General features: G+C 37.8%; 1 protein-coding gene across 2 annotated transcripts; it reads left to right on the top strand.

Annotated features, from left to right (window-relative positions):
* Positions 1 to 3,447: 3,447 nt before the first annotated feature.
* LOC149313196 (vesicle-associated membrane protein 8-like) lies at positions 3,448 to 15,696 on the top strand. 2 transcript variants are annotated; one of them, XM_089526245.1, is made up of 5 exons: positions 3,448 to 3,576; positions 5,696 to 5,746; positions 7,837 to 7,990; positions 14,523 to 14,681; positions 15,212 to 15,696. In XM_089526245.1, exons 4-5 carry the CDS (start codon positions 14,523 to 14,525, stop codon positions 15,353 to 15,355), a joined length of 303 nt encoding a protein of 100 aa, XP_089382371.1. In that variant the 5' UTR covers positions 3,448 to 3,576; positions 5,696 to 5,746; positions 7,837 to 7,990; the 3' UTR covers positions 15,356 to 15,696. The 2 variants fall into 2 exon arrangements, with proteins under 2 accessions (XP_089382371.1, XP_089382370.1); XM_089526244.1 differs by lacking the exon at positions 7,837 to 7,990 and having other exon boundaries at positions 3,453 to 3,576; positions 15,212 to 15,695.
* Positions 15,697 to 16,008: the final 312 nt, after the last annotated feature.

Here is a 16,008-nt window from a genome sequence, read left to right as displayed (position 1 = left end):
CTTTCTGGCTTCCTGACTTCGGCTCGTCTTTCGGCACGCTTGACTTTCTGCAACCCTGACATCGGCTTGTTTCCTCGGCTTGATCTTTGACTGCTTCTCCACAAGGTTTGTTTTGCCTACACGTGTTGGCTGCAGGCTTGGTTATCAGCATAAGTCAGAGATTGCTGGCAGCAATCCCGGACAAAAGGTAAGCCAAATTAATAAATCAAGAGATAAACTCTGTTGTTAACTGACCTCAAGTTGGCCCATTGTGGCCCTGTGGATGAGACACCTCCAAGCCCCCCTGTCCTCTATTGATCTGCTTAGCTCCTGTAGATCCATGCCCATGACCTCCCTGATAAGAGTCTATCCATCTGGTGTGTGGTCTTCCTCCGTTTCTACTGCCCTCCACCATTCCTATTATTATTGTCTTTTCCATTGAGCATGGTCTTCTCATGGTGTGGCCAAAAGGAATGTTAGGGAGTTGGGTATAGTTAGTTTGGGGAAGAGAACATGTAATAGCTGTCTTTGAATATCTGAAAGGATGTCACATAGACAAACAAGCTTTTTTTCTGCTGCTCCAGACTAGAACATGAACCAACCAATTAAGATTACAAGAAAAGAGGTTCTATCCAGTGGTGTCACTAGATACCTTCTCTTCTGCCGCTCCCAAATAATGGAGTGGCCTGCTGGAGGCGATCCGGCATATTACCAGCTTGGATAGCTTTAAAAAGGCTGTCAAGATGGATCTCTTCTGGCAAGCCTTTCCTGAATAGCAAACCCGGCCACCCATTGAATCCACCACCTCACTGAGTATTCAGTAGCCCCATTCACCAATCTCTGACCATTTTAATGGATTATTTTAATGATTAATGTATTTAATTGATATTTTAGGGGAGGAAGGGAATAATTGGGATATTATGTATTGTATGGATTCTTTTAATTGTAAGCTGCCTCAGTTGTCTTTTTTGACAGAAAGGTGGGGTAAAAATAAAACTGCTATTATTATCATTGGGATGCGGACTGCACCAGGTGAAACTCTAAGGGGGATGACACCACATCTCCTCAGATACCTACCTTTTGGCAGAAAGGGGCTGTGGCATTTGTCTGTTTCTCTTTAAAATGCTTTAAGAGATGGTGGGAGTAGGGTGAAATATATTTAAAAACATCACATTTTAACCAAATCTTCACTATGTATATGTAAATACATTTAGGCTGTGCGTATGCAATTGTAATTTTGCAAATTGTTTTATGTCAGCACCGCAACTATTGCACTCAGCAAAGACCAGATCGGGGCCATGTTCTGGGTGTAAAAGGGGCAGTCTGCACTGCCCCTTGGCAGCAGTTCTTCAGAAATCTCTCCTGCTTTATTTTTTTTAAATCTGATTAGTTATATCCTCTTTCCCATCAAGTAAAATAGGTTGTGTGTTTACTTTCTTCCTCGCCTACATTTGCTCATGCCAAATGGCTTCCTGTCAAATATGACCCCCCCCCAAAAAAAAAAAAAAAAACCCAAAAGCAAAAGCTCCCAAGCAGGAGTAGGATGAGATTTTGGTCCTATCCACACTACAGAAATAACCCAGTTTGAGACCACTTTAACTGCCCTGGCTCAATGCTAGGGAATTCTGGGAAATGAAGTTTCATTGTAACTTGTAAAACATTTGGCCTTCTCTGTGAGAGAGCTCTGGTGCCACCACAAACTATAATTTCCAGGATCTCCTAGCCCTGAGCCAGGGAAGTTAAAGTGGTGTCAAACTGGATTATCTCTGCAGCGTGTATTGGACCAATGTTCATCAGCTCACTTCAAACTAGAGTCTTTCATTTTCCATGTGAAATGATCCCAATGCCATAGGGTTTCTTGCCACCCCCCTCAATCCATGTCACATTCTTTCTCTCATCTGCTCCTCTGCCTCCTCCTTTGTGAGCCTACTTCTGTCAAAGCAATATTAAAATACCATGGAGAAACTGGTGCATCTGCACTGTAGAAATAATGCCATTTGACACCGTTTTTAAAATGGTGCAGCTCCAACCTATGCAATTCTGAGATTTGTAGTTTTACAAGGGCCTTAGCCTTCTCCGCCAGAGTGCTGATACCATATTTATTGAGACACCAAAGTACGTCACGTTAGCACTGACAAACAGAGAAACTTTTAAACTGTCCAGTGACAAAATATAATCTCAGTCTTATTTTATAGGTCTTATTACCAATTTAACTGTCCCATTTTAATTGTGTTTTGATATGGTATTGGATTGTTTTATGGTTGCATGCAAAAGCCCAGCCGGCTAATGTAGAATAAACTTGAACATATCTATTGAGACGCAAGGTTGTAAAGTGGCTTAACTAGGAGTCTAGGGCTGCATCCACACTGGAGAAATAACCTGGTTTGGCACCCCTTTAACTCCTTTTCTGGCTCAAGGCTATGGAATTCTCGGAGTTGGAGTTTGTTGTGGGACCCAGAGCCGAGCTCTGCTCCGCTCTGTGCGCACAACAAACTCCAACTCCCAGAATTCCATAGCCTTGAGCCAGGGCATTTAAAGCGGATTATTTCTCCAATGTGCATGCAGGCAAAGAGACCAGGGTTCGAATCCTTGGATGGCCATGAATGCCCACAGTGTGACCTTGGGAAAGTCAAAGATTGCATCTGCACTATAGAAATAATCCACTGAGGTCCAAAATATACTGCAGAAATAATCCAGTTTGAGACCACTTTAACTACCCTGACTCAATGCTAGGGAATTCTGGGAATTGTAGTTTTTATGAGACATTTAGCCTCCTCTGTCAGAGTGCTCTGGTGCCACAATAAACTGCAATTTTCAGATTCCCTAGCACTGAGCCAGGGCAGTTAAAGCGGTCTCAAACTGGATCATTTCTGCAGTGTGTTTTGGACATTTGATATCCTTTTAGCTTCCATGGCTCAATGCTATTTTGTTGTGGCAATCAGAGCTCTCTGACAGAGAAAGCTAAATGTCTCACAAAATTACAGTTCCCAGAATTCCATACCACTGAGCCAGGGCAGTTAAAGCGGTCTCAAACTGGATTATTTCAGCAGTGTGTTCTGGACCTTTGACACCCTTTTAACTGCTATGGCTCAACACTGTGGGACTCTTGTAGTTTATTGTGACAATCAGAGCTCTCTGGCAGAGAAAGCTAAATGTCTCATAAAACCACTCTTCCCAGAATTCCATAGCACTGCGCCTGGGCAGTTAATGCAGTATCAAACTGGATTATTTCTGCAGTGTGGATGAAGCCACGGTCTCTCAGCCTCAGAGGAAGGCAAATTGCGACCCTTCCTCTGAAAAAACATGGACAAGAAAACCAGGCTAGTTGGGTCGCCATTAGTTTGAAATTACTTGAAGGCACACAACACTATGCAATGCCTATTGTTAGATGACACTTCCTGTTCCTGTCCTGTTTGCCGCCATTTTATACGTTTACATTTCATAAGACGGGAGGCCATTTTTTGAATGATGAGGAGCGCCTCATGACTGACAGGAACATTCCAAGGCAGTTAGAGACAGTTAGGAAACTCAGGCTGAGGGAGAAAAGGAGACAGGAACAAACCACTTTTAGCCTGTGTTCTGCTTCAGGATAACACTGTTAGTTATCAACATATAATAGTGACTTTTGCTTAATAATCTAGCATCTATTTATGGCAGGGTAACTGGGCATCCTCCCTTTCCAGGACAAGTCCTAAATTTCAGCCTTCTGTCCAGGAAGAATTCCAGAACATCCTCCATTTTGAGCATGACTTTTGTTGTTGCTGAGTGCCTCCCAAGTCATTTTTGTCTTATAATGCCATCATGGGGTTTTCTTGGCATGTTTCTTCAAAGGGCCATTGCTATCTTCTGAGGCTGAGAGAGTGTGACTTGCCCAAGGACACCCAATGGGTTTCATGGTGGCCTAGTTGAACATTGAACCTTGATCTTGGGACTTGTTTGGTTTTGTTTGTTTGGTCATGTCCTCCATTTTTCTTCAATGTTCAACATTTTGCAGTGCCATGTCCTCCTTTGTGGTTGTGACATCTGCTCAGCCTGATTTATCGTCGACTTTATTTTCCAAAGATTTCTACACATTGTCTCTCCATATTTCTGAAAAATTACAGCCCAATTTCCTCTGTTGGTCCTTGCCGCTCCTGTCCTGCCATTTCCTAGCATCAAGGAATTTTGTTCCCTTTTCTGCTTCTGTTTTTCACTACTTTTGCATTTACGGTGCTTCATAGATATATTCCAGTGCACATGTAATAAACATCTGAAATTGAGTCCTCAGAATTGGTTCTCAGACATTGCCATTAATCACAGTCATCTTGACATAGGTGATATTTCAGGGCGGTGTTGACAGGCTCAAAATTCAAATGAATTTACATTTTAAAGTACAGTTGTCATTTCTCAGAAACGTGGTATAATGGTTTGACTATGACTTTGGAAAGCAGGGTTCGAATCCTGCTGGATGACGCTGGGCAAGTCACATTATCTCAGCTTCAGAAGATGGAAACAACAACAACATAACTACAGCCAGCTCTCCATATCCACGGATTCAACCATCCAAGGCTTGAAAATATTCACATGCAAAAATACCCAAAGCAAACCTTGATTTGGCCACCATTTTACTATACTATTGTATTTAATGGGACTTGAGCATCCATGAATTTTGCTATCCACAGGGGATCCTGAACTTTTCAGCAGCATGCTATCTCTAATTCTAGAGGTTAACAACTGATAACTTTATTCCCAATTAATTTGTAGAATTAATGGTAGAATTAATGCAGTTTGACACCCCATTAACTGCCATGGCTCCATGCTGTGGAATTCTGGGATGTGTAGTTTCGTGAGATTCTTCTCTATGAGAGCAATCTGGTGCCACAACAAACTACAAATCCCATGGTTCCATAGGATGGAGCCATGACAGCTTAACGCAGTGTCATTAATTCTGCAGTAATTAATAACTGAGCAGAGCTATGATGCTGCTCTGAGTTCCAGGGTATCCTATAACTGATTCTATAGCATCCTATAACAAATGGCTTCAACATGCCATCATATTCATCAGCGTTTAAGGTAGCCTTCCAAACTTTCCTGCTCACATATGTAGTGCCCTACTAATACGACAGGAATTCTAATATTGTGACAAGAAGCAAAGAGTATTCCTATTTTTTTTTTCAAACCATGTATAGTTTCTGTGGGATAATAGATAATTTTCAGCATGGATTTGTTTACTGTATGTTAATAAAATTTTCAGAAAGACTATCCAATCTACTTTTATTTAAACAGAAATGTCACCCAAATCTCAATCAGCTAAAAATCCATAGGAAGGGCACTGCTATTGAATGCAATTGTGTAGGGCACTACATATGTGAACAGGAAAGTTTGGAAGGTCACCTTTAACACTGACAAATATGATGGCACGCTAAAGCCATTTGTTATATAGTTATAGGATGCTATAGGATCAGTTGTAGCAGCATCATAGCTCTGCTCAATTACTAATGACTTCAGTCTGCCATTATATTCATTCTTCTTAAAAATATCCAGGCCTGAAGCCATTTAAAAATCGGGGCCTGAGTACTTTTGGAATGAAAACCAGCACTTTGAGTTGAGCTCAAAAGCAAGCTAATAATCCATGATTCAGATCAAAAAGGGCTGATGTGATGTACAAGTAACGTTCATGTTCATAGTTTTTCTTAAATTCTTGAAAAAGCACTCAGTGTTTATAACTTATTTTTAGGAAGCTGCCTCTTCAGTGACCAATATAGAAAGTGTTCAGAAAAATAGGAAGGTAAGTCACTTGTTAGAGTGGGGGCTTCCTGACATGGTTCATATTAACTATATTAACATAAGAATTATAGATGATGATGATATCGTTTTTGTAATGTAACAGTGCCCTAAAGACATCAGATCCCATTTGATGTTGGAAACTAAAGTGGGTTAGCTCTGAATAGTATTTGGATGAGGGACTGCCAATGAATATCAGGTGCTGTAGGCAATATTTCAGAGGAAGGGACTGGCAAAACCATTTCTGAGTATTCCTTGCCTAAGAAAACCCTATGAAATTTATGGGGTCACCATAAATTGGCAGGCACTCTCCCCGCCCCCCATAGATCAACATTTTTAAAAGGAAGTACAAATAGAGAACACAAGCAACAGCTTCTTCCCAGCCACATTTTCTTAGGAACATCCTTAGAATTAGTGCCTTAATATGGGTGTGCTTGTCAGCATTGTTTTCCAGATTTCTAAAGGAGTTTCTTGAACTACAGGATGCAATGTAGTAATTGTAATTTTAGCAGTAAAAAGACCATGTTTTAACATAAGCATCCACTTTAATTTTTTTAATCTCTTATTCTCATCCTTCTGGGGTTTGATCACTGCTTTTAATGAGAAAACAAATGTTACCATTTTTACCATTTATATTTTCTGCAAGTTTCATGCATCTCATCATTTGTGGAATTATATGCTTATGAGTCTATCTGTTAAAACAGTTCAATTCTTTTTGAACTGTTTGAACAGGTAGGATTTTTAACTCATACAGTACTTTCTTCTTGTATGTCTTCTAATTACGGGTTCATCTAAACTGGCCAAATTTGTCAGGAGTTGGTGGGGTTATTTTTGCTGTACTTACTGCTTTTTCCAAGATCCAAATGATATTTTGCAAAAACATTTAACAAATGCTTATAAAGGTACCTTAATGTTATGCAGAGGTTCCTAGTAAAATCCAGCTGTTGTTGGTTTTTTACAAATGACAACATATTTGTATCTCTCTCCAGCTACAAGCCTTGCTCTAGTCTAAAGCATGCACCTCAAGAAGGGAAAATGAAAGCTTTTGCATATTAAAGACAAAACATATTCTTACCAAGGCAACCACAGTTTGCTTACAGAAGATATCTATGATCAAACCACAGTTTGTGATTTATCCAAACTAGTTTACCATATTTAGAATCTGCAGCAAATTGATTTGTTGATAAACAAGATGAAGTGGCTAAGCAATCTTATATGCAATGGGAGAAGAAAAAGGGAACACATATATCCAGTGTTCACACTGTTTGCTCTCAGTGTAAACTACTATTTCATGTTACCTCTGAGTACAGGCATTTTCTCACAGCCGTACAATCCTAGTTTATGGTGGAGTGTATGTAGTTACAAGGAGAAATCTACCATCCTCAAACAACCCTTGTCCCAATAATCAAACACATTGGCAAGTAGGTACACAATGCTTTACACACAGCTTTGGCCTTTAGCTAAATTCTCAATTTAAAAGTATACATGTGAACAACATGTTGGCCATGTGTTAAGATACAAATACATACTAGTCATGTGGATGGGATTTAAGCCACCTTATGTTGAACTGTAGCCCAAACTTGCTGAGTTAATTTATCTCTTTCATGTATATTACTGTTAACTCTATGCAAACAGGAGTCTGCATAGATAACTCTATACAAAAAGAAATTTAACCAAATTCCTGGCTCAAGTCTAAATTCATACTGGTACATATCAAGTGTCTTAATTATGTTGCTAATTATGTTTGTGGAAATGCACATTAAATTGATTACAATGTTTTCAGATTTACAGGATTATTGACGCTAAGATCTAGATACCACAAACACATTTCTCTTCAGTCTTTTTGAATTCAGTGCAGATTTTCAGGAGACATTAGCAAAATTCAGGGTATTCACTAGCAACAACTATTAATAAATATTATTAAAGAAGCAGATGATCATTCTGCAGGGGTGGGGTAAGATTATTTTATAAATCTTATGAACATTTAAATATGACCGGCAGTAAACCAGCTTTCTGTGGCATTTTCAATTTAATGTTTGAATAGCTTATCTAGAAAGACGGTTCTATTTCAAATGCTTCTCCATTTGTTCTCAGTCTAAAGACGGTTAACTGTGGTAAAATATTAACTAGAAGGCTAAATCATTGTTTTCCACTGCGTCATCCAAACTGACAGACATCTTACAAAAACAGAGAGAAACATATTTTTAGTTCTTTAATTCCACTCCTGGATCTTCTAAAGCTGCTTTAGGTAAAATAATCTTTTTATATTCATTGCAGTTAAAATTAATTGAAACCAATGAAGTTTTTAGTCAGAATGACCAGTGTAGTCTGAAGTTAACAAGACAATAATTACTGTATCTGTAATTTCAGTGCAGACTTTATTAAAGTCTGGTTTTCATCCAGAGAAAGCATTTCTAAGGGGCAGGAGGACTCTCAGGGTAATGGATGGGTTTTGGATCCAGCAGTTCCATTGCTGCTTTCTCAATCCTGCCAAACACATTTGAGGATTTACCAGTACTAATTTACTCCCATGGAGATTAACATCACTGAGTCCCCTGGGGCAGACATGGCCCCATCACCCATCCATTAGTCACATCCTACCTCCCACTAGCCAACTGCTCCGGATGCCAGGATTGCTCTGCCCATTATTTCCACTTAGGTCCCATTAAAACAAATGGAACTTTTGAGTTCAACTAAATTAAACTTAAGACTACAAACTATTCACTGTTTTCACCAATCTGAAAAGTGAAGGTGCTGATTTCTACAGTATTGTACAGTTATATATTTCCTGTAAGTGTGTATTTTGTGAAAAATGGTAATCTATTAGCTTTATTAGAGGTTTTGTAGCTGATACGTATGAAATCTTAGAATAATATAGAAGTCAGTAAATGGCTATGAATAGAGTCACTATCAAAAGAACCAGATATTTATAAAAGAAATTAGTTATCTCTTCTCATGCTGTGTTGCTACTTATTCCCAAAATAGAATCAGTGAGATTAAAAATCATAGTCAATTACAGTATATTAACTACCCTAGTTTATTGTACTTTTTAGAGTACTCTTGGGATTATTATATTATGTTACTTGTGTTACATTAGGATGAGCCAATGTGGTGTACTGGTTCAAGCGCTGGACTACAACTCTGAATACCAAGATTCAAATCTCTGTTTGGCCATGGAAAGGCACTGTATGGGTGACCTTGGGCAAGTCATACTCTCTTGGCTTCAGAGGAAGGCAAGGGCAAACTCCCTCTGAGCAAATGTTGCCAAGAAAACCCCATGGTAGGCTTGCATTAGGGTCACCATAAATCAGAAACAACTTAAAGGCATGCAACAACAAGATATATTAGTACAAAATAGAACAATGAAATGCAACTAGAAAAGGAGTGGGCAGAAAACAGATGTGAGAAATCCTTTTCAATACAAGTGCAACATTAAGATCTACTGTGTGCTTTAAGATTATTTTGAAGTCAACAATACCTGAGTTTAAAGAATAAAATGCATCAGAGTTCAAACACCAGAGATGGGCAATGTGTGGAAATAGGATTTCATCTACTCCCACACAGATCAAGTCAGTGTTTGTCTGTCCCTAACAGTTGTCGTTTCAAAAGCTCCCTGTTTTAAGTAGAGGCTTTGCATCTTTATTTGGAAATCTAAATTCAAATTCTAAAACTTTTTGAGTGCCGACATGAAACTTCAAGGCTTTAATTTTGGAATATTTAAAATACACTGTACAGGTTGAGTAGTAAATATCTGTTCTGTATTTGTGCGGTTAGAGAGAGAGAGAAGGCTGGAGCCTCTTTCCAGCCTTGCATCACTCACTTCTCTCCCCATCCTCATAAATACAGGACACATACAACAGCACTATTTGTATTCCAAAATATTTCTCATCCCATTTTGAATAAGGAATACTCAACCCATATGTCCAATAGCATAGCTTCAGGTTTTTTCCAAAACATTTTTTTACCATCATGTCACAACATAGCTTTTTTGAGACCATCACACATTTCAAAAACAGCTTGCTGTGTAAATTGGGAGGCTGTTGTACAAGGGAAAATGTTCAGAACTCTGCAGGAAGATTCTTTGGATGGTTGTTTGAAATTATATGTTTCCAAATCAAGTTTGAATAATAACACATCAATTATATATGCTTGCACACTCAAAACCCACTTCTACTCACACAAGGGGAAAGGAGTCCTAAATTTTCACTTATTTTTTTCTGCTGTAATTCAATGCACCACTCTAAAGTTTCCATCTAAACTTTGTTGTAGTACATTCCTTGAAATCAATAGGATTTCAGTTATGACCAACTCCTATCTTCTTTGCATGGTAAGATATGAGCAATGTCTTCTGAATTGCTAATGATTTTTCTACATGTATAAGGTACAAACTACAATTGACTATTTGAAGGCAAAAAAGAAAATGGAGGAATTTTTTAATATCATTATCTAATCTCTTGTTGAATCTCAAATATGCTGTCCAACTAATGCATGCCTACTTATCTTTATTCCTTTTAGCCCCTCATGGGATTTCCCAATATGGCTGTCATAATGGAAACTGAGGGCTAAATCTATTCTGATTATTAGAATAAAATTCTACTTAATGTACTATATTTTTGCATTTCCTATATCTGTAATTTGAATGTAATCTCTACATGTTGATTATAATGCATATTTAATTTTCAAAGGCCTCACTTATATTTTCTATCCTATATTAATGTTCTTACATGCTCACAAATAGTGTACAGAACTAGGTCCCACTGTAAAAACAGAGGGGGGTACTTACTTACAGGTAAATATGCAGTCTTGCAATTGTTGTTGTTCTGTGCCTTCAAATCATTGGGGTTTTCTTAGCGAGATTTGTTCAGAGGTTTGCCATTGCCTTCCCGAGGCTGAGAGCATGTGACTTGCCAAAGTCATCCAGTGGGTTTCACAGCCAACCTGGGAAACAAACCGTGGTCTCCAGACTTGTAGCTGAACACTCAAACCATTATGCAGAAGAGCAAAGATCTTTAATACTACTAATAAAAAAGAATTCCATCTTTCCTCCTAAATGAAGTTTTTCCAGAAAGAAAAAAAGATTGAACCAGAATGGGAAAATGTGGGATGTCAAATCAAAGATAATGATGCTGAATGCTTTGCTTTGCTTTGTTGCCATGAGTTGGTAGAAGTATTACAGAGCCCTCTGGTGGTCACCTAATAAAAATATAAAACAGAGCAATCCAAAGAATATAGATTTATTTCCGATGAATATTTATATACTGTATTCCTAGAGCCAGCATGGTATAGTAGCTTGAGTGTTAGACTATGACTGTGGAGATTAGGGTTTGAATGCCTGCTTAGCCATGGAAACCTTCTGGTGACCATGGGCAAGTCAGTCTCTCAGCCTCAGACAAAAGCAAAGGCAAACATCCTCTGAATAAATCTTGCCGAGAAAACCACATAATAAGTTCACTTTAGAAATGACTTGAAGGCACATAGCTACAATAATCTGTATTCTAAGAATGCAACATTTTTAAAATATAAGAACGGGAGTCTTGTGACACCTTAAGGACTAACTAAATTATTTCAGCAGTTTTCATTGACTGCAGCCCACTTCCTTAGAAAACTCATCTTTTATTTACAGTGAATCAACACAGTTGTCTCTCTGAAAATATCATGACATAGTACCTTTCCTTAAAAAGGATCAACATAATCAAAATAAATGGAAATATTGGGCATAGTAACATCATTTTGAAGTTGTTAATAACGAAAAAGCATATCAACATATTTAAATGCAGAACCCTTTTATATCCCTTTACCACATTCAGAACATGGGAGGTAAAACTTTGGTGACACCAGTTAAGTTGAAGAGCCAAAGACAGAGTGGGAATCATGCAGCCTCCATTTGTTGAACTACAAGTCCTGTCAAACCTACCCAGGATAGCCATTGGTGAAGCATATGGGTATTACAATGCAACAACATCTGGAGGACCACCTGATTCCCATCCCTGGTCTAATATAGCACTATCATACAAGTTTTTACTTTTTAAAGCAAATTTTGTCTAAATATACTGTAATTGGCATAGAGCCAAATTTAATGTGCTTATAGCAGACAGAAAAATCATTAAGCAGGTTGACCACGACTCACTTGAGCTCCAATCTTATGTTTTTAAGTGGGACATGATCTAATTTAGATCAGGAAAAAAATGCCACCATTTTCTAGGTAGGTACAAGTGCTCCTGGCTACCATCATGGTATGTAGACACAAATCCAAAATTACATTATTGCCTAATTGTCTGTTATTATTGATTTGAGCATCAGTGACATAACTATCGACATGGTGGTATGGACACAGAACTCTAAACAATTTGGGACCTGCAGTATCTTGAGGTCCTGCTTAAGTCGAAGTTATCTGAAGTACCATATTCTCCCAAGTGAGACCACCTGTTTTTGAGAGCTTATGGGGAAGGCCTTCAGTGTCCTATGTGCCAGCATCCTCACACATATATCTGGTGGGAACATAGAGAGGGCTTCTTTGGTAGCTGCTCCAGGTTCTGGAACTGTCTCGAGATTAGGCTGGTGTCTTCCTTGCTATCCCTCTGTAGGGGGCTGAAGACCTTTTCATTTCAGCAGCTTTTGAGGGCTGGTTGCTTTCATGATGTGTTTTATTGCTTTGGGGTGGTTGTTGTTGCTGCTGTTTTGTACCTTTCAACTCTCGTGTTTTAACAGGCTTTTTAATTCTTATTTTTTTCATTTGTAGGGCCCCAATGCAGCTCACAGATAAAAAAAACATTTTGAAACATTACAATACAATTCAAAAGTTAAAATCATCTAAAAACAGTATAAAACCACATAAAAATATACAAAAGCCAAAACACAGAGCCCTGGCTAGATTATATGTATATTAAACACCTGCTTCAATAAAAATGTCTTAGCTTGACGATTGAAAGGCAAGCAGGGAGGAGGCCACTTAGCTCATGTGGAAGGGCATTCCAGAATGCAAGCAGATTAATTAATTAATAGGGATTGGTTAATAGAATTAATATTAATATTAATTCTATTGATAGTCTGAGTCTACATTTTGTGTAAATTGAAATTTTAGCTACATTTTAACTTTTTCAAACTAAATCCAGTCACAAATGCAGTGAAAGGGATATAAATGAACACAACTCCTTTAGTAGTAGCATTGATGTTATGGGCCACTATTCCTAGGGGGATCTGTGATACCAGTTTTACATTTCTTCAGGTATGTAACTAAAACATAGCTGCCTTTGGCTAAATGGTTTAAGTTTGGGTATTCATGGTACAGGCCTCAACTGATGGCTTTGACTGCTTTGTACATGGTTTTTGAGGATTTTTGTTGAATTGTATGAGATCGCTGATGTCACTGTTGATGTATTGTATTGCTTTGTGCTATAGCATGTGACATGTAGCTTGTATGTTGTGAACCGCTTTGATCTGGAGGAAAAGCGGTATACAAATAAAAAATATTATTATTACATGTTTTTCTAACATTGCTTGCTGTTCATAATATGAATTTGATATATGGGTACATAGTTGATGTTTCTGAGTCAATTTTGACTCCACCTTATGGAAAAAAGTAGAACATGAATTTTATTTATGAATACACCTTGTAGGAAGAATAGGACTATACTTTATGGTATCGGTAAGTAATACATTTTCAGGGTCTAGAAGCTAATTCCAGGTAACTGCAAAGAACTGACTGGATACAAGTATATTCCATTGTGCTTTAAACTACCAGAATTAATATCTGCCATCTGTTCTTCAATGGGAATCCTTTGGTGCAAGTCTGAAAATTTTTGAACACCTTGCTGTATAAAAGATTGCTTGCTCTCTACAATTAAAAAAATACATAGAGAACTAAGAGTTCAAAACATTTCCCCCTATCTGTCGTGATTTTTCTACTCTTAAGCTGGTTCTTTACAATTGTAATGGTGGAAAACTGAATTACATCTCTGAAACATAAGATAAATGGGTGATGCATAATTGTTCTGCTTTGTCTTCAGGTATTTTGCAATATTACACTGCTTTTACACTTAGTAGAGTTTCTGTTGTATCTTATAAACTGCTTTGAATATTTTTGGAAAGTAGTTTGGAAACCTGAAATAAGAAACTCACTGAACTTAGGCAAGTCAGATCCTCTCAGCCTCAGGGGAAGGCAATGGTAAACCTCCTCTGAATAAATCTTGCCCAGAAATGTTGCCCAGAAAGCTCCAAGAATGTTGCCAAGAAATCTTGTCAAAAAAGCCTTAGGATTGCCATAAATCAGAAATGACTTAAAGGTAGCATAGCATAAGGTACTCACCACCACCACTACCACTATTACACAGAGAACTGATTAATATCCCCTAACTATTATTCTAATCCTGTGACTGGTTTTACTGGTCTGTTACTTTATTATTTACAGTATTATAACTGCAGCAGTTTGATTTGTGAGTTACTCTGAGAATTCTTGTGATTGAAAAGCAGGACAGAAACCTATAAACAAAATATAGACAGGTCTTGTGGAAATGAGGAAATAATTTAGTATTCACTTTCAAATAGTCTATATTTAACTCATCAGACCAATTTTTAGGAAACATTAGCAAGGATATTAACTGAAAAACTTTGTATCTACTATTTAAGGCTTTTGTATTATTTTTAACTTACACCGTTTTAAATTTGTTGCTAGCCGCCTTGAATCCCTGTATCAGGAGACAGACGGGATATAAATAAATAATATCCAGGAGGGGAATTGGCAAATGATGTTTAATGAATAATATGCACTTTATCATGAACAGATGGCGCATGATCAGAAGCACGATGATATTGCTATTTCTACGCTTCAAGTTCAAGTGGATGACGTGAAAAATGTCATGACTCAAAATATTGAAAAGGTCTTGAAAAGAGAAGAGAAACTGTCGGAACTGGCTGACCGAAGCGAAGATCTTGAAACAGTGGTAATTCTACATTCACTCTCTGCAGAATATTCTTTAGTAGAAAGGCTTTAGATCATTAAACTAAGACAAGTCCAAGTAGCCCATGGCCCTTGTTTGCCAAAACTGAGGCAACAGATCTCACTAAAACTGGACAGCAGATCACTTCAGAGGATCCAAAACCTTAATACTTCCATTTCCAAATATTCCAGAGAAAAAGCAGTGATCAAGGCCTTCGCTGTTTTGGAGAAAGTGAAAAGATGGCCATAGGCTTTAACTAAGCAATTTCATCTATACTTTCTAAAAGGACAGCAACTATTCCAGGCCTCCCTGCCTCAATTTCTCTTTCTCCCCCTCCCTCATCAGCCCAATGGTGAGGCTCAGTTGAAGCATTAAAGGGGGGGGGGGGGCGCAAGCCTGTTTTGTTTCTCTTTCCAGTTTCATGTAGAAATCAATTTCTCTAACAAAGTAGCTTCCACATATCTTTTAAAAAGAGCTCCAGCTTATTTTCTGTATCTCTTTACTAACTATCACATTTTCCCATCTGATTTCAGGCTCATGGTTTCCAAAAAACCACAACAAAGATTTCAAGGAAGATGTGGTGGAAAAACACAAAAATGGTCATAATTATTGTAGTGATTCTCCTTATCATTATAGTTTTCATTGTTCTTCTGGCCACAGGTGTTATTCCAACATAAGGAATGTAAGCAGTTAAACGCAACACACTAAACATGCTGTAAAAATGTTCTATATTCAAAACATCTGTGTTTAGACTTATTTTTATATACAATAAATGTAATTAGCAACCAATATATATTTGCATATATGGTGTTTGCCTTCTGCTGGTAAGAAAGGAATGAGCTCTCCCACCCCCAAATTTTTATTAATTTCATGCAAAGTGACAGTCCATTTGATTTAATTATACACTTACATATAAACCAATGAGCATAATTCCTGATCTGAACTTTTTATGCAAAACCTCAAGAGCATGCATTTTCAATGGATCATGCTTTCCTGTTTCAGTGCCAGAATAGAATTTAGAAATTTATTCTCTCTCCACTTCCCAGCTAAATCTATCTGCCCTTTGTATCCTTGTGAGTTAAAGCCACATTCTACAAAAATTGGCAATTCTTGGGTTTTGTATTTGATAATCTGAAATATTGCCTTATTTTATTCAACAGCTCAGCTGGTTACAGAATAGCCTCTTTTCCATATATCTGATGGTAAAATTATCTGACAATTAAAAATCAAAGAATTTTTATACCAATGTACCATCTGCCATCACATTACATGGCTGACATCAGCAACCCACACTTTGCTGGTAAGCACTGCTGTAGAGCTGTCCAAATAT

Source organism: Sceloporus occidentalis, unplaced genomic scaffold, assembly GCF_023333645.1.
Source record: "Sceloporus occidentalis isolate IW3139 unplaced genomic scaffold, rSceOcc1.0.p SCAF_5, whole genome shotgun sequence".
NCBI lineage: Eukaryota > Metazoa > Chordata > Lepidosauria > Squamata > Phrynosomatidae > Sceloporus > Sceloporus occidentalis.
The sequence above is the reverse complement of the archived record's forward strand: the minus strand, read 5'-3'. Positions and strand labels throughout refer to the sequence as shown.

What these genes read in the sequence shown, in the direction of transcription:
- LOC149313196 (XM_089526245.1), top strand. Translation starts at nt 14,523, where the DNA reads ATGGCGCATGATCAGAAGCACGATGATATTGCTATTTCTACGCTTCAA. An exon ending in GCGAAGATCTTGAAACAGTG is followed by an intron (nt 14,682 to 15,211) that starts GTAATTCTACAT and finishes ATCTGATTTCAG; the next exon opens with GCTCATGGTTTCCAAAAAAC.